Genomic DNA, 19289 nt, shown 5'->3' with positions numbered 1-19289 from the left:
AACGCTGTTACCTTCCCACCAAAGGTGGTCCCTATTTTTCTACTTGCATTTTTTTAATGTGCTTTCGAACTGCTAGGTTGGCAGAAGTTGGGACAAGTCACGGGAGCTCACCTAGGTGGCACTAGGGATTCGAACCGCTGAACTGCCGACCTTTCGATCAACAAGCTCAGCGTCTTATCTACTGAGCCACCGTGTCCCTACACAGGGTGTGTGTACATGTATGTATAATTGTACCCTATGACTATCATTAAGTGTTGTACCTTATGATTCTTGATGAAGGGATCTTTTCTTTTATGTACACTGAAAGCATATGCACCAAGACAAATTCCTTGCGTGTCCAATCACACTTGGTCAATAAAAAATTCTGTTCTATTCTATATATATATATATATATATTGTGCTAATATATTACTATTATATATAGTAAGTCAAGGATTACCCGTATTTGGTCTTTTGAAACATTCTCTGAGCAAAAGCATGCTTTGCATAAAATGTGTGAATTCCCGCAATGTGCCAAGCCAGAATTAAGAAAATACACGCTGCCACCTTGTGGTTAAGCATAGCTTTACATTAGTGATGCTTCTAGCTAGTATACTAAAATAGGACCAGTTTTGTACTTGTAATCGACTCTCAACATACTCCTAAGAATCAGAACCAAATCTTAGTTAATTTTGAAGTGTACTTAAGCAACCTCAGTTACTTCTCAAAAGTCTGTGTCATCCCCAACTTCAGTGATGGAGAGACCTGATTAAACGGTTTTCTAACTTTTCTGAAATTCAGGTCAATTCAATTCAAACCTTTATTGTCAATGCACAATAAAGATTGGCTGAGCCTCCCTTAGTGCTCAGTACTATAGCAGAACATTACGTTGTAGTCCACCAGCAACCTGCGGAGCTGGCAGCGGAATCGGACAGTGAGGAGGCTGGGGAAGACAATGTCCTGGAGTCAGAGGAAGGCCCGGATGAGGGCTCTGGGTCGGAGGCAGAAATGGGGCCAGGGCCATCTGGGAGCAATGTGCGGACTCCGAACCCTCCGGAGGCGGACAGCAGAGAGGCAGAGGAACAGGAGGAGCCTGTTCCTAATGCACGCATGAGAAGAGCTGCCAGAAGGCAAGAGCAGCTAAAGCAGCGGTTCTCAAACTATGGGTCGCGACCCCGTTGGGGGTCGAATGACGATTTGCCAGGGGTCACCTAAGACCATCGGAAATATGGGAAGTATACTTGCGAGTCAAAGAATCGCGAATTCGGCGTCAGGCGCGATGAATTAAAAAAGAGAGAAATCGTTGCTCTGACGGCTCCCTCTCAAGCCAGCTGCAATCACTCCCAATCGCTAGCCTAATCTGGCTTCAGGCGCGATAAACTTAATAGGGGAGGAGTCTCCGCTTTAATGCCTCCGTCCTCAAGGCAATCGCAAGCAGTTCAGATCGCTAGCCAATACGGCTTCAGGCGCGATAAATTCAAAAAAACAGTTTGCCGCTTTTCCCCCCCTTCTGCGGCTGCTGAGGCGTGCTGAGATCGCTGCCTAAAAAAAAAAAAATTTTACGGTTGGGGTCACCACATTGTGGGGAATTGTATTAAAGGGGTCGCAGCACTATAAAGGTTGAGAACCACTGAGCTAAAGCAAAGAAGGGGGTCAGCTTATTTCCCAAAACACTAGAAGGCAAGACAAGAAAAGATAGATGGACGTACCTGTCTGGGAATCTGCCTCAGAATGGCTATCTCCCTGCCCCTGTAAATCAGTGCCCCACTCCTATGTTTTCTAAGAATTTCATCTCTCGTCTCTCTTCTCACAAATTTGACATGAACCTCTCTAGGAACTGCATGCGTGCGTGCATATTGCGAATTAACTCTATAAACTCGATCCACATCCCAATTCATGAAATCAACACCTCTCCCAAGAAATTCTCCCAACAATTTAGTCACAACATCTCTCAAGTCTTCTTGGTCCACTTCTTCCAAATTTTGAAACCTAAGGAAATAAGACATTTTATCCATCTGTAGTCCAAGCACAGCATTGCCTGTCGTCTCCTCTCTTTTCTGCACTGCCCGCATCTCACCCTCCAAACCTTCCACTTTCTGCTTGTTTTCTGCTGAAACTTGTTGAGTATCCTTTAAATCCTTTTGGATAGTCACAATTTCTGCTCTTATTTCATCCAATTTCTTGTCCATATTAGATAACTTTTCCAAAATTCTCTCCATCTCTCCAGTAGTTGGTCTCTGACCTTTTGCCATTAAGGAAAAAAAAAATACAAAATCCTCAGGCAGGCACAGTATCCTTGTAATTTCCTCCGGATCCACCAGGGGGCACTCACAGGAGCAACGAGTCCAGAGTACAGTTAGTCAACCAGGAAGCCGAAGGGAAGTGATGTCATCAAAATTCTCATAGTGAAGGCGGAAGCTGGACGCCACCACTGTTCCCCAGAAGGAGGGGGGGCCTCAAACCTTCCCTCCTAAATTTCTCCATCACCTCTTCTCTCCAGAGCTCCACAAAACCGGTAATCTTCTTATTTTAAGTTCTCCTCTCTCCCGAATAACTCGTGCTCCTTCCAACCGCAGGGGAGAAAAAACCCCCCCGCACTCCGGAGCACTCCACTCACATTTACCGATATTCCCTTCCCTTCTCCTCCTCAATTCTTCTCCGTGCCCTGTTCACCACCAGGCTGCTGCAGTTATAAATCCAATGCCCCGGTGTCACTGGGCACAGCGGCCCAGGCGACGACCAAAATAATGGCCGCGGCCTGTGGCCTCCAAACCCCGCCAAGCCTAGGACGCGCCAGCATCGGTCCCCACAGTCCTGTATGTCGGCTGGGAGACCCCTGGCGAGCCGTCCGTGCGGCAGGTGTCCTTTTCGGAACACCTGGCCCCTGAGGGCCTCGGCGGCGGCCGGATTCGGGCGCTGGAGGCAGGAGAAGCCTTCCAGACGTCCGTTGCCGCTGGATACCGGAAGTCAAGCAAATTGTACCAGAAGGGAGTGGGCTTCAGATGGCTGATGCCAGAGGGATTGATGATTTTCCGGGAGGGCATTACGAAAAAAATCAGTACAATTGCGGAGGCTACGGCCTATGTGGAGGAACACAAAGCCCTCCTGGAATCAGATGACCCAGGAATTGAAGAAGGGGAGGTTATAGATCATGGGGAGGAAGCGGCTGCCGCTGTTGCGGCCCTGGAGTTGGGTCAGGCTGAACCCAGAGTTCTGAGATCTAAAACTAGGAAGTGATAAAGATATTTGGGATTGTGTTGGTTTTCCTTACTCTCCTTTGTACGATATTCTGTTTATTCTTGACTCTTCTTTATTACGTATTTAAAATTTGTAAACTTAGCTACTTCGTGTCACCTGCTTGCCATATGGCTGTTGTATGTGTTAAAAAATTTGAGTAAAATTCTTATTTTAGATAAGAAAAATGAAAATTTACCATACCTGAAATGTATTTGTATAAACCTTTTTTGACTAATAAAAACTTTTTGAATATAAAGAAAAGATAGATGGAAACTGACCAAGGAGAGAAGCAACCTGGAATTAAGGAGGAATTTCCTGACAGTGAGAACGCTGGAAAGACTTGCCTCCAGAAGTTATGGGTGCTCCAGCACTGAAAGTTTTTAAGAAGAGACTGGACAGCCAATTGTCTGATATGGTAGAATCTCCTGCTTGAACTGGGGGGGCTTGACTAGAAGGCCTCCAAGGTCCCTTCTGGCTATGTTCTAAGATTCTAAGCAACAGCAAAATGACTTTTTTAGACAAAGGAGCGTGGAGGCAATGATTCCAATCTCATAAAGAAAAGAAAAGAAAAGCAGATGTGGATATAACTAGTACCTGGATGGGAGACCACAAGGAAATCTTGGGGGTACACATTAAAGTGAAATAAAAATAAAAATATCTGAGGCAATGATAAATAATTCACTTCTACTGTGATTTGAAAAAAAACGACACGGACAAGCCCAGAAAAATACTAAGACTTACTTGTGAACAACTTTCCTTTCCGGGGGAATTCCGTGCCTAATCCAGAAACTAAAAATGTAGACCTAGTATAATAAAAATGTCTATTGAGAATAAACCACATTAGTATAGAAATGTGTTGGCGAATCTTTTTGGCACTGAGTGCCAAAATGGGAGTGCGCACGCACACGCGGGCGAGCACCGGAAATCAAAGTTCCCTGGTGTGCATGCGCGTGCTAGGAAGCTGAACTTCCGGTTTCCAGCATTCGCATGCACGCCAGTCACCTGGTCTTCCAGGTCCTGGCGCGCATGCGTGCACGAAGACCAGCTGGCCGGCACAAATGTGCGCACAGGAACCCGTAAGAGCAACGGGCAATGGCTGGCGTGCCTAGAGAGATAGCTCTGTGCGCCACTTCCGGCATGCGTGCTATAGGTTCGCCATCGTGGGCATAGAACAAGTGAAAGGAAACTACGTAACAGAATCAGAAGCAAGCAAATCGAAGCAGTAACTGATATAAAATAAAAAGGCCAAGTCGAATGAAATGGGAGGAAAAGGCCGGACTCTATCCAATATTCCCAGTTCTGCAGAAGCAATTTATATCAATATGTTTTTGCATAAACGTACGAACGCTTTAATTGCAGACAGTCCACAATTTATAACCATTGACCCCCAAAATTCCCAGTGCTAATCGAGGCAATCGAGTCGTGCCTCATTTTACGCCGTCTTCAGCCACGGTTAAGTGAATCGCGGAAAGTTGTCGCGAATTACGTCGCCGTGAAGTCAGCTTGGCTTCCCCCCGCCCCCCGTTGACTTTGTCGGAAGCCGCCTGGGAAGGTTACAAATGGTGATCATGTGATCCTAAGACAGGACAACTGTCGTTAAGTACATGCCAGTTGCCAACGGCCCAAATTCTGATCACATGACCATGGGGATACCAAAACGGCTGCATGAAAGCCGGTTATAAGTCGTGTTTCCGCCCCCCCAGTGCCACTGTAAATTTGAACAGTCATTAAACAAGTGGTTATAAGCCGAGGACTCCCTGCATATCTTTACAACTGCTAATGGTTCGGTTGCATCGTTTACTGAAATGCAGAATCCTTCCATTCACGGAAGTCCTTTAAGATTATCAGGTCTCCTGGAATCTCATGTAATAATAATAACAGAGTTGGAAGGGACCTTAGAGGCCTTCTAGTCCAACCTCCTGCCCAGGCAGGAAACCCTACACCATTTCAGACAAATGGTTATCCAACATTTTCTTAAAAATTTCCAGCGTTGGAGCATTCACAACTTCTGCAGGCAAGTTGCTCCACTGATTAATTGTTCTAACTGTCAGGAAATTTCTCCTTAGTTCCAAGTTGCTTCTCTCCTTGATTAGTTTCCACCCGTTGCTTCTTGTCCTGCCTTCAGGTGCTTTGGAGAATAATTTGACTCCCACTTCTTTGTGGTAACCCTTGAGATATTGGAACACTGCTATCATGTCTCCCTAGTCCTTCTTTTCAATAAGGTAAAGGTAAAGGTTCCCCTCGCACATACGTGCTAGTCGTTGCCAACTCTAGGGGGTGGTGCTCATCTCCGTTTCAAAGCCGAAGAGCCAACGCTGTCCGAAGACGTCTCTGTGGTCATGTGGCCGGCATGGCTCAACGCCAAAGGCGCACGGAACACTGTTACCTTCCCACCAAAGGTGGTCCCTATTTTTTCTACTTGCATTTTTACGTGCTTTCGAGACTGCTAGGTTGGCAGAGGCTAGGACAAGTAACAGGAGCTCACCCCGTTACACGGCAGCACTAGGGATTCGAACCACCGAGCTGCTGACCTTTCGATCAACAAGCTCAACATCCTAGCCCGAGCCACTGCGTCCCTTTTATTATTTTTATTATTTATTTAGTATGTCTTTTCATTAGACATACCCAATTCCTGCAACTGTTCTTCATAGGTTTTAGCCTCCAGTCCCCTAATCATCTTGGTTACTCTTTGCACTCTTTTTAGAATCTCAACATTTTTTTTTTACATCGTGGCAACCAAAACTGAATGCAATATTCCAAGTGTGGCCTTACCAAGGCATTATAAAGTGGTATTAACACATCACATGATCTTGATTCTTTCCCTCTGTTTATGCAGCCCAGAACTGTGTTGGCTTTTTTGGCAGCTGCTGCACACTGCTGGCTCATATCTAAATGGTTGTCCACTAGGACAGGGGTCTCCAACCTTGGTCCCTTTAAGACTTGTGGACAATTCCCAGAGTCCCTCAGCCAGCAAAGCTCTGGGAGTTGAAGTCCACAAGTCTTCTTTTTTTTATTGAAAAAGTTTTTAAAAACAAAAATATTTTCCCCCCTTTTTTCCCCCCTCCCTCCCAGAAAACCCCCTTCCCTTCCCCCCCCCCCCGCCCCGGCTTCCGGGGTCAATCACAAGGTATTGTTATACATAAACCAAACATAGAGTAAAATTTTCCCTTCCAATCCAATTAACCTCATCCAAATCTTTTCATCTCCCAACCCCTTCCCCATTACATAAAATAATACTTCCTAATTATTCAAAGGCAATCTGATATTTCTTAATCTGATATCTGTTTTGTAGATAATCAATCCATTTTTTCCATTCAGTCCACAAGTCTTAAAGGGACCAAGGTTGGAGACCCCTGCACTGGGACTCCAAGATCCCTGTCACAGTTTCTCACATGTAGGTTTCCCCAAATTAAATGTCCATCGTATTCATTCTCTAAAAACTGCAAGAACTGATGGAATTATTTTTTTTTAAATAATAACAATAATAAATATCTGAACTAGGCTGCCAATTCAAAGTTCGGCCCACCCTATTTCACACCAAGCTAACTGCACTGGATTTAAATGAGATTAAAAGCAATTCTTTTTTTTTTTCCTTATTTAATAAATAATATCAAAAAAGTGAACTAGTTCATATTTACAATATAGGAATTAAAAACAATTTTGTCTAACGTCTGCATTTTTTTTTTTTCCTTTACAAGCGGGAGTTTTCAGGTCCAGTTTACGGAAGTCCAGATCTTCAATGGCCGTTCTTGAATTCTGGCATGGATTTGTCTTTGTTCTGCTTTGCACCTGGATTGGCTTGTTCCCTGTCAGGAAAACGCAACTCGCTCCTTATAAGGAGAAATACATCAACATTTCAGCAAGTCGTCGATCATTTCAAAACCACTTTTTTTTTTTTTATGACAAATTAAGTCACCGGAAAGAGTAACAGAACATTTAATTCATTCTTAACAAACTTCAGCGAATCTTTTTTTTTTTTTGTCCTTTAAAAACAATCAAGTATTCAATGTGCTAATTACACACCGTACACATGGCAACACGCATCCTGCCAACATTTCATTTTTATCCATTCCTGCAAACGGCTCACGGCACAGACTTTTTAATATATATATATATATATATTTTGATGAAACAGGTCCGCCGAGCAGATTGAGTTTTCGTGTTTTTCGTTTTGTATAAAAATGACTGCGAAGACTTCTTCGGCCTTCTTATTGCTACTAAACTTTACAGGTGTGTCGTTTGCAAAAATATTAGAAAAAAAATTTAAAAATTTTAAATTTTAAAGGACTGAATGACACAGACAAACAACCAGAAATATGTTAATAACTAGAGCCTGCGAACCAAAGCAAACGGTTCGGCGATTTCCTAACTGTCCCCGTTACATTAAGATTGCTTGGAAGTAAATCTTACAGAGTGTCATTTATACTGCAGCCTATTTACCTATGCAAGCACACGCTCGGGACTATCCATTACTATCCATACGGAAAAACTTTCGTGTCTAGAGCTCTACGGAGCAGCTGTATGCCCACCAAATCAGACAGAAGCCAACTGGGAAGTTTTGCACGAATTACTGATCGCTAGCATCACTGGGATGAAAAATGGAGGGCTATCGGCAATTTTTTTTTCTTTGCTTCCAAGAGCGCACGTGGAAGTTGTAATAAAACCACTGTGCATACATCCCTTCACACTGCATGTGAATACTTCCAAGTTATAGCACGCAAGAGAGAGGGCTACAGGTGTTTCTCTCTTCCTCCTTCTCTAGACCCAGACCCATGCATGAAATATTACTGGATACACGTTGAGGGGGGGGAGCTCCCAAACGCCACATTGAAGCAGTTGTGCCTATTGCAGTTTTCAATGGAACGGAAGAAAAACATGTTCCAAAGAAGAAGAAGAAAAAAAAACTAAAACACACACAAAAAAAACCCCTGAACCTTATTTCTAGGAAAACAAAAGCTGCCACTACATTTACAGTGTTTGCAGAAGAAAAGGTTAAAAAAAAAAAAGTTTGGGACGCGAAGAAGTACACAGTTCTGATATTCCATCGTATACACACTTTCCAAAAAAAAAAATGGAAGTGAACAGCAAAGATCGAATCGGTGAAAATGGGGTTATTTCATTCTGCGGTGAAAAGCCACCTTAAAGCTCTTTGGTCCAAATTGGACTGCACTGCATTAAAAGGACGCTTAGTTTGAAACCTTGACAAGTAGAGGCCGTCAACTGAAAAACAGAGACCTTTCTTAAAATGCAGCTGCGACGCTCACAATTTAGCCGTTCCAAGGCAGAACAAAGAAGCAAACTTGCTTTTTTTTTTTTTTTTAGGTTATGAAGAAAAACATGTTGTCGAACAATGACAATCCAAATTCAATTCTCTGCCCCTTAAACAATGGAAGCCTCTGGATTGCAATTAGGATTTATTCAAGACTGGGCAGGATCTGTTTAAAAGGGTGGGGGGTGGGGGGAAAGAGAGGAGATTCTTGAGCCAATGTAGGAATTGATGGATTTAATAATATTCACAAATGGACTCCCCCCTCCCCACTCCCCACCTAGTAGCTACCAGGAAGGAAAGCAGGAACTGAATGGGTGCTGTAAAATAGACCCGCCGATTCCAAGCAGGAAGTTGTAGTTCCGTCTTTGTTCCGAGATAGCTCGCAGGTTAGCCAGCTGACTCGTAAGAGGATGGCAGTTTTATTTCTTGTACAAATAAAGGGTGAGAAACAAATGCAACATGCTGTTCTAAGAACTGAACAAATACTCCAATGACGTAAAAAATGCAGCCGATAAGAGATAAGAAGACTGACTCAGAAAGTAAAAACTAGGCCATGTCAGTTCTTCTCAGGGCAACGTGGCTCCGGAAGACCCGTCCCCAAATCTACGGCTACACAGACAATTATTCCTCCACCCGGCACCTCTAATAAATCTGTAAAAGCTAAGGTTAAAAGATGCTGGGGAAAATATACTAATCCTACCCGCCCACACCCCCAGATCTGCAATGCTCTCGTAGTTGTTACAGGTAGATTAAAAAAAAGAGAGAGAACATTTTGTTTTGTCTTCTACCAGAGTCCTTCAAAGATGCAAAATACTGAATATATTCTGTATTTCTGAGCATAGAATAGAGCTAAACAGATTAGCTGGCAAACGATTTGGAAAGAGGTTAATGCTGAACTATGGTAAAGAGGTCTAAGGGTTTGCCAAGATTTGCAGTCTGTGAAGGCCAGAAAGGCTTATAACAGTTTTAATCAATTCTCTACGAGACCATTTAAGTGATCGAAGATGAAGGAAAACCTAGGAATCCATCCGTTTTTGACCCTCAAGAGAGTCTGCTAAAGGTTGTAGCCTATTCTATGAAAAGTGCAGCATTATGCTCTGTAGAACCCTTTTAACATATACTACACAGGGGTTTCCTGCGTACAACACAACAAGGAACAACGAAAACAGGAAAAATATGAAGGCTCCTGAGAGGAGGATCAAGCAAGTGATAAGGCCACCATAAATCCTTGCCTTCTGGTCATTGCAGAGAATGAGATGAGGCAAGGTAGAAATTGGTTGTTACTATTAAGAACATTAACAAGCATGTTATTCGGAGATGATTACAATGGCATGGAAAAAAAACCCAGCATGCCAGAGAAGTCTGGGTTGGAAATAAAAGCCTATTATTATTTTGTCGATAGTGGCATTGAATTGATCAACTGTGCTTAGCAGCTGCAGTCTTGAACTAAACAGCCTTCAGCCTTTAAATGGAAGAAGCAGCAAAGTTAACAGCAGTAAACTAAAACTGTAGATTATGTGTGGAAATCGTTCATGTTGTTTGCATACCAAGGCTGCTCTTTAAGAAGTTCCAACATTCGGCTACTGTACTTAAAATTCTTCCGTTTATGGAACAATGAAGATTTATAATGAATAAAGGGTATCGCCTTTTATGACAGGGCGAAAAAAATGGGACTGAACTCTGATGATCCCAATTCTTTGCTTGCAAATAAAATTTATAAGTTATTTAAAATCAATTATCCAAAGGAGAGAAGGATAAAGACAGCATGTGGCAAATTCCTAATGAAGAACCAAAACTGATGCCTCTAAGTGTAAGTCAAGGCCCAATTAATGAATTCCCCACACAAGTTACGGCGCGTGAGAATCTGCCAATGTATTATATAAGATCCACGTAACTAGGCTCAAGCACGTGAACTTCTGGATCATCTGCTTACCCATCAAGCCAACAAGCCACTAGATTTCTAAAAACACATCGTTTCAAGGAGACTCCACTCCATGGAACTTAAAACTCATGGGATCTTTGATCCACTTTTTGAAATTCTTCAGATACTTCCTACAAACAGCTTCGGTCAGAGGGGGGGGGGAAAACCATTTGAATACCAAGGAATCTTTTCCTTAAGCGTATTCCGAAATGCTACAAAGCAATTACACCGATGCTGGAAATGAACTGGCTCCCCCATTAAATGCACAGGTTTTAAATATGGCGGTCGTACTGGGCTCATTCGCAGCAGGCCTCTCTGCTGTTTCAACCTCAATGACTGTCGAAGAGAACGGCGATGTAATTTTGGCGCTTATTTAAACATGCAACGGAGAGACGATTTGAATGTTGCTATACGTAACTGGGAAGGAAAAAGGGAAGAACAGCCCACATCAGTGCTTCTGCAATCAGAAATTACGGCAAGCTCGGAGACAATCGCTTCACGTCAGGGGTCTCCGGCCTTGTCAACTTTAAGACATATGGACTTCACTTCCCAGAATTCCTCAGCTAGCAAAGCTGGCTGAGGAATTCTGGGAATTGAAGTCCACAAGTCTTAAAAGTTGACAAGGTTGGAGACCCCTGCTTTACATGACAGGAAGGGGTTAAAAATATATGGACATTAGTTCATTAAAATGATGGGAGGAGAGCGAGAGTAATTTCTCACAATTCCCAATATAAAATAAAGGGCAGCATCCAACAATTGCGACCCATGTTTGAAGTGAATGGTGACGATTGCCTGTGAGAGAAAACATGCAGCCAGATAATGTTATTGGGAGCAGACTAGGTTTTCTTATTTTTTTTTTAAAAAAAATCAAATTATGCACACACACACATACACACACACTTAACTTACAATTAATAGCAAATTATGTACAGGGGTAGCCAAAAAGAAGAAAAAAAATAACAAAAACAAAGCCACCCTGACAAAAATCCTGAAAATATTTTTTTTTTTCTGAGGCATGTATTGATGGTTAAAAGGGAAGGACAGATCCTTTTTAAAAACACTCACGTACATTAAACACAAGGGCAGTTCGAATAACTGCACAAGAGGCCACATTTCTAATGTTAAAAACCTCAGGAATCAACATTATAAATACATTTTTTTTTTTAAAAAAAAAAGAGAGAAACACAAAATAAAAACGATGCACAACGATGGGGAACGACAGGAGCTCTAGTCAACATACGTTGCATGTATGTATTGCAGGCAAGGCAGAGGCAATTTTTTTAAAGCTTTTCGCACAAACTTCATATAACTCTTAAAAAAAATATGCTGGCCTTTACAAGGTTCTACTTGCTGGAGGAAAAAAAAATTCAGAATTCAGTTCATTAAAAAGTCACAAGACTTCAGTTTAAAAAAATGCAACGGTTCCAGCCACAGACCGCGCAAATATATGGAAGAATATGATAATTAGATTATACAAGCATGGTCAGGCTTGGAACCTGAATATACTTCAGAGCAAATGCTCAAGAGGAGGAAAAAATAATAATAATAATAATATATAAACTATTTGGTAACAAAAGCGTACTATATGTTGTGATACAAAAGGCATGGTGAAAATGTACCTTTTTCTCTACTAAAGTGTTCCTTGGTCCATAAAAACCATGTTTTGTCCATGTTTACTAGTTCAATTTGAATCTCAGCCACTTTCGTTGAACTGTAGTTACGTGTCCATTTTTAAAGAGACAATTAAAAATAGATATATATATATTTTTCCCATAAAAGGGGGTGCTGGCCCCCCAAAATGCATTTCATTTTTATTGTGGCTTCGAATTGAGATCAGCACTTGTAGGTGATAAAAGTTCATACGGCGGCGTACGGAGGGGGTTTTATTATTTTTTTTCCTTTTCTTTTCTTTTCTTTCGCCTTCCCCTCGGGAAACCACAAAAAGTTGTTCGGTTTCATTGTTTGAAGCACTTAAAAAAAGTTTTTTTTGTTTTTTTTTAAAAAGAAGTTCCGCCCAAAGAGCGGTGGTTAGGAAACCACGGTGGCCGTTGATGATGTGACGCTGCTGGGGTTTGTGCTGACGGTTGTGTAACTTCCCTCACTGTTTGTGTTCGATTCGCTGGAGGCCAGGAGGCTTGAGTTGGCTCGGAGGATGGCCCCAGCGGCACTGCAGTGCGGTCGGGGGCCGGGCTCTGGGGTGTAGGTGAAGGTAAGGCTGGTGGAGTAAATGATGCCATCGTTGCGCACTAACGTGACCGGAACCTGGACGGGCTGACGCACCCATCGCCATCCTTCCCGGAAGGCAGAGATATCCGGGACGACACACAACATGCTTTCGGCACATCTAGGAAAGAAGCGGAAGAAGATGTGAATTTCCACCAGGAAAACCATCTGCCGTAACATTTCAAATTCGTATTATATTAATATATATATATATACCTATATATATATAGGTCTTTGGTTATTCGGGTTTTCTCCCGCGTAAAATTGGAAGTGTCTTGGCGACGTTTCGACGAAGTCTCATTCGTCATCTTCAGGCTTCAGCTTCGTGCTTCTGGGACCAATGTGTGATCGCAGCTGTTTCTTCCTTTTTAACTGCTAGTGGAGGTTTGAACTGATTGGGTGGGAGCTTGGCTGTGCTCTGATTGGATGGGGTTTTTTTTGTGCTCTGATTGGCTGGGGGTGTGTCCTGTTTGGGTGAAGCACGACCGACCAGAAGCCAAACCGCAGCTGCAACATTAGCCATTTCAAACCCCTCCAATCCATACATGCAGCAGACTGACACCCACTATGAAGATGTAGCACAACCACAAACACGAAGCCAAACAACAGCAATGCAGCTCACCAGCTCAAATCCCCCTGCAACTCAGACTAATCTGAGCACAACCAAGCCCCCACCCAAACAGGACACACCCCCAGCCAATCAGAGCACAAAAAAAACCCCATCCAATCAGAGCACAGCCAAGCTCCCACCCAATCAGTTGAAACCTCCACTAGCAGTTAAAAAGGAAGAAACAGCTGCGATCACACATTGCTCCCAGAAGCACGAAGCTGAAGCCTGAAGATGACGAATGAGACTTCATCGAAACGTCACCAAGACACTTCCAATGTTTTTATATTCCTATAAGCTGCCTTGAGTGGCCGCGGGCAAATAGGCAGCAAGATAAATTTTCGAAATAAAGAAATGAATTTGACCCGCAAGATAATCAAAAATTTTCTCCCCCCCATCAGCATGAACTGCACAATAAATTTGCAGCATTTTAGCACTTGAGACTTATGTACCGCTTCATGGTGCTTCACGGCACTCTCTAAGCGGTTTACAGAGTCAGCCTCTTGCCGCCAACAATCTGGGTCCTCATTTTACCGACCTCGGAAGGATAGAAGGCTGAGTCAACCTTGAGCCCTGTAAGGATCGAAGTCTAGGCTGTGGGCAGAGTCAGCCTGCAGTACTGCATTCTAACTACCATGCCACTAGGGCTCCTTGGTAAAGGAATTGTCTTGTTTACAATCTCTAGCTATGTAGAAACTGAAGAATTATTTTGCACGATTGCCCTGCGTTTTGCTGCAATGAGGACAGAGATTTAGCTTTCTTGTGGAAAACTGTTTTACTTTCTGCAAAAAAAAAATGGTTATTGCAGACAACTGAGTTGCTTAACCACTATGGCAGTGATGGCTAACCTTTTTGCCATCATGTGCCAGGAGGGGGGTGGGCGGGTGGGGGGGTCACACACGTGTGTGCCCGCACCCATAATTCTATGTGCCCTGCCCCCACGACCCCCCCCTCCGCCCACCGCTACTGGCACGTAGAGAAGTTTTGGAGGCTGGGGACAGCAAAAACGTCACTTCCTGTCCGACCGGAAGTTAGGAAATGGGCCGTTTCTGGCCTCTGAAAGGCCTCTGAGGGCGTGGGGAAGGCCATTTTTGCCCTCCCCAGACTCATAGAAAGGCTCTGGAGCCAGGTGAGAGAGAAAAACGGGCCTTCCTCACCACCACCCAGGCCCTCTGCAGGCAGGAGACAGCTTATTTCTCTACTTTTAGTGGGCCCAGAAGGCCCAAAAATCAGCTGGTTGGCGCGGGCATGCACGCCAAGCTGAGCTCGGCTGCCCACTGATATGGCTACGCGTGCTACAGATGGCACGCGTGCCATAGGTTCGCCATCACGGCACTATGGCATTTGCTTAATGAGCACTGGGGGGGGGGGAAGGAAAGGCTGTAAAATTGGGTGCAAAAATCTGCTTCATGACCAAAACAACTGACTACCATAATTCCAGGCTCAACTGTGGCCATAGGTTGAGGATTACTTGTGTGGCACATTCATGTAAATTTATTATTTTAAGTTAGGTGAATGGATGATTGATGAATGCCTTCCCTTTACAGAGTCCCAAACAAGCATCCTGGAGTTACAGTAACACTGCCAAGGTTATACAACACCTGTACATCGTTTCAGCTTCCACATCCCCAAACCAGACACGCAAATTTGGAGTGAAGTTCTGCCCGGTTAGTTCCAGCATTGCTACATCTCCGCCACCATTGAGCTTGTGAAAATAAAAGGGAAAGATAAGGAATTATGTTTATCATGGGAGACAAGCACAAAAATGCAGTGATTTTATGATTTAAAATACTTAAGAACAAGAAGAAATTTAATTGTTATTTAAAATGTCTAACTCATTATTTGTGTTTTGCAATCGTATTAAAGAATGATTTCTAGAGGCAGAGGAAGAATGTAAGAATGGAATAGTGGACTAGTCCCATGAAGATGATGTTGGTGTGATCGCATAACATTTTTAAGAAAGGATCTTAAGTGGCTGCTCTCAGATTTATATTAAAGAATTAAGTAGAGAATTTTAACATTTATACAAGAATACAAGTGACAATTATAGAATAATTATTAATGATGTTTTAGGGAATGGAGGAAAAGATTGTAGAATAAATTGGGGGGAGAGGGAAATGAGCGTTATTATATACAGGAAAAAGGTTATTTCTTTTGCTTTTAAGAATATGTAAGGGAACTAAAATGATTAGTGATAAAAACTTCCAAGGGAACAGTTGAATACAATGAAGGAATTATTAGGGAAAATAAGAAGCAACTACCCTTTTTAATCTTAAATTTTTTGGGTTTTTTTTACTGAGAATTGATTATATGGAAACTTTTTAAATATATGTTATTTAGATGCAGAGGAAGATGGTAAGATGTGAGTTCAGGACTATTCCTAAGTAAGATGGAAATTGTCTATGTGATTGCTATTTTCTATGTGAAGAAAATATATTGTATTAGACCACAATGGGAGGTGAAATTTGAAATACGTTTAAAGATGTACCTGACTGATAATCTGTTCACAATGATTTTTTTTATTATTATGCTTATAAAAAAAAATTCCAAAACAAAACAAAACAAAATGCAGTGTTTTCAGGGAACCCTATTTTTTTATATTTTTTTTGAATTTATATCCCGCCCTTCTCCGAAGACTCAGGGCGGCTTACACTATGTCAGGCAATAGTCTTCATCCATTTGTATATTATATACAAAGTCAACTTATTGCCCCCAACAATCTGGGTCCTCATTTTACCTACCTTATAAAGGATGGAAGGCTGAGTCAACCTTGGGCCTGGTGGGAATTGAACCTGAAGGAATTGCAAGCAGCTGCTGTTAATAACAGACTGTCTTACCAGTCTGAGCCACAGAGGCCCTATTTGAATTAATGAAGCTTTTTTTGGGGGGGGGGAGGGACCTTTAGAAGGGAAATTTTCATCCTTATTAGTTGAATATGTAAAAAGGCTATCAGTCATCTTAGGTAGACCAGGCAGGAAACACAACCAAATGAGCTAACTGTACTTTTTTTTTATAAGGCCACATTAATAGAGGGTGGCAGGATGGCTCAGCGGTTAAGGCGCTGGGCTTGTCAGCTGGAAAGGTGGCAGCCCGGGTTTGAGACCCGAGCACCACATGACGGGTAAGCTCCCGTCCTCGCCTCAGCTCTGCAAAACCCAGCAGTTTGAAAGCAGGCAAAAGCGAGCAGATAAATAGGTACCACTTTGGTGGGAACGCAACAGCGCTTTACGACATCCTGCTGGCCACATGACTGCGGAAATCTCTTCAGACGGCGCTTGCTCGATAGCCTTGAAACGAAGATGAGCGCCACCCCTGAGAATCGGCAACAACGAGCGGAGTAAAACCCACAGAGACTCCTTTACCTTTTTACTTTTACATTAATAGAATCTTGTTAAGTCTGATAGCACAAAATCTCCTGCTATCTTTTTCACAGCTTGAATACTGGAAGTTTCCTTTCTGAGTCTCTTTCTCTGCCCATTATTTAGCTGAAGGCTAAACCCTCTTTAATCTGACTGTTCTCTAGCCAGCATCTCTTCCCTATCCACGCTTCATTTCCAAGACACTCTCATGTACTAGTATATCTTTGAAACAAGAAATAAGATTATTTCTTTCTTTAACGGGAATGCCCAAATAAAACTTTGCAAAAGAGAGAGGAAACTTTTCCTTATGTTTAGTAAATACAAACATCATGTCATAGATTTGGTCTCCCTACGTATATTTCTGAATGTCACTAAATATTTTCAGAGCGTAGGTGACCACCAATCAATCAAATAAATGGCTAGTTCTCTGTAATCTGTATTAAAAACTGTGTTCAAGCAGGAATAGCTAGAAAGAAAATTCTGGCTTACCTGAAGACTTTCTACAACAGGCACAGGTGTTACAGGAGCATGGACGGGACCCATGCCCTCATAAAATGTATATTCTGCTTTATCTGTGCTAATGATTGTCCATGAAGCTCCATCATTAATCATCTCTTTATTTGGTTCTTTGGGGCATGGAGTGGCCTTTAAAAAAAAAAAAATTGCCAGACACTTGAGAGAGCATAAATAATACAACAACAGAGGCTTTCAATAAGACATCAGGTCCAAAATGCAGACCACAGCCCTATATACTGTATTTTTCAGAGTATAAGACGCTCTGGAGTATAAGATGCACCTGAGTTTTTGGGGAGGAAAATAAGAAAAAAAAATCTGCCTCTGCCTACCAGTATACATCGGTATTCATCTGGCTAGCATCCTGTCAGTGTGTGAGAGAGTTGAGGGCTGTTTGGAAACTGAAACAGTATTTGCTGTCTGCGTAACGAGGAAGGAGACAGCAAGGAGCCTGGGTGTGGCTTAGCTCACTAAAGCTGTATGCTGTGCTGATCTCTGACACTGAAACTGAAACGCCTCTCCTCTGCTTGTGTTTTGCTTGTATTTACTACCACATCGAAAACCTGCTTTTGGTATTGTAGATTTACTTCATGTGTTATATTATATATAAAGAGAAGTTATTGAATCCTGCTGAATCAGTTACGTGTGTGTGCTTTCTGGATGTGATTGACACATCTTTGCAGCAAATAGCGAACAGCCAGGTCAGCTTCAGCACATTATTGCAGCCTGATTCAGCATGAGCAGCTGATTGGCGGGTGGATCAGCCAATACCCCCAATCAGCTGTTCCAGGCTGTAGGGATCGCCACAGGCCATCGCATCCTCCATGCCTTGCGTTTTTGGCTACATTCGGTATATAAGTAGCACCCAAATTTTCACCCTCTTTTAGGGGAGGGGAAAGTGTGCCTTATACTCTGAAAAATACGGTATTCTCTTCAGACTTGCCTTTTTCTGAACAAATTCCCTTGGTGGTCTTGTCTCTTCCTATCAAAACTCTGCAACTTCCTTTCCAAGACTTCCCTTTACCCAACTTGCAGTTTTCAACTGCAATGCTAAAATATATGGCAGGGAATAAGGAGGAGTGGCCCTCTCTTACCTTAAGGTGCCACCTGCAAGTAAAATATGCAGGACTACAGTATTGCAAATATAAACCCTATTGCCATGCCATGTGTGGTGACCCAGGCCCAAGTAGGTAGTAGGAAACTCATTCAATGAAAAAACAAACTTTATTCAAACAGCTGAGAATTACTTCATTCCCAGCGTAGTTCAATTAAATTAAAGCAAATTCCTCCCAACACAAATTCCTCAGTCCTATCGCAAACCTTGGTCCAATTAGGCAAACTGCCAAAGGCCTTTCTTGGCAAACGTTCAGAAGTCACTGATACAAAAATGAATGCAAGACGTAGACGAAGAAGACGACGAAGCTACCAACGTTGTTTTCCGGCAAAGCCCAAATGCCGTTGCTGGTCTGTTTTAAGCCTTGTGGGAGGGGCCAATAATCTCTTAGCCCTGCTCCTGAGTTGTCCTCTCTGCTTGAGCTGCTCTTGCCTTCTGGCAGTTCTTCTCATGAGTGCATTAGGAACAGGCTCCTCCTGTTCCTCTGCCTCACTACTGTCAGCCTCTGGAGGCTCTGGAGTCTGCACCTCACTCCCCGATGGCCCTGGCCCCACCTCAGCCTCATCTCTATCCGACTCCGTTGCCAGCTCCGCAGGCTGCTGGTGGACCACAACACCATGCCATTTTAAGAGGAGGTTACCAAAAGGCTGGAGTAGATGCTACAGTCCTCCTGGTGCTAGTTTTTAAACATGCCCACTGTCAAAAGATCACAAGATAACGTATACAATACTAGTATGTCAAACAACTTACTTGAAATTGGATAATTCGCTCTTGGGAAAGGCACAAGTACATTCGTTCAGTATCTTTAAGGTAGAACGCACATTTATGGAGCTGGGATACTGGATCATCTGCATCTAACAAAGCGGTTTGTTTGTCCACTTTCCGTATTATCTGTCAATAAATACAGTTCAATATTTAGAAAGTTTTTTTAAAACAACAACATCATGAATGTATCACTTTGGGTGGCTATTTCCTCATGTGTTATCAGTTGGCAATGGATTTCAAAACTGTTGCTAAGGAGGTGTAGTTATTTATTATTATTATCTCTTTTATTCATTAAACATGAA

General features: G+C 42.7%; 1 protein-coding gene across 1 annotated transcript in view; it reads right to left on the bottom strand.

The window, feature by feature from the left end:
- Positions 1 to 11270: 11270 nt before the first annotated feature.
- The window catches only part of RBPJ (recombination signal binding protein for immunoglobulin kappa J region), a 48542-nt gene continuing 40523 nt past the window's right edge, over positions 11271 to 19289 (bottom strand). The window contains exons 8-11 of the mRNA XM_058192751.1: positions 18973 to 19113; positions 17085 to 17240; positions 14838 to 14941; positions 11271 to 12750 (exon numbers count right to left, since the gene is read on the bottom strand). Of these exons, the coding sequence (XP_058048734.1) occupies positions 12435 to 12750; positions 14838 to 14941; positions 17085 to 17240; positions 18973 to 19113 (717 nt within the window). The 3' untranslated portion in view covers positions 11271 to 12434. The remainder of the gene's footprint in view (positions 12751 to 14837; positions 14942 to 17084; positions 17241 to 18972; positions 19114 to 19289) is intronic.

Source organism: Ahaetulla prasina, chromosome 8 (genome assembly GCF_028640845.1).
Source record: "Ahaetulla prasina isolate Xishuangbanna chromosome 8, ASM2864084v1, whole genome shotgun sequence".
Classification (NCBI taxonomy): Eukaryota; Metazoa; Chordata; class Lepidosauria; order Squamata; family Colubridae; genus Ahaetulla; species Ahaetulla prasina.
The sequence above is the reverse complement of the archived record's forward strand: the minus strand, read 5'-3'. Positions and strand labels throughout refer to the sequence as shown.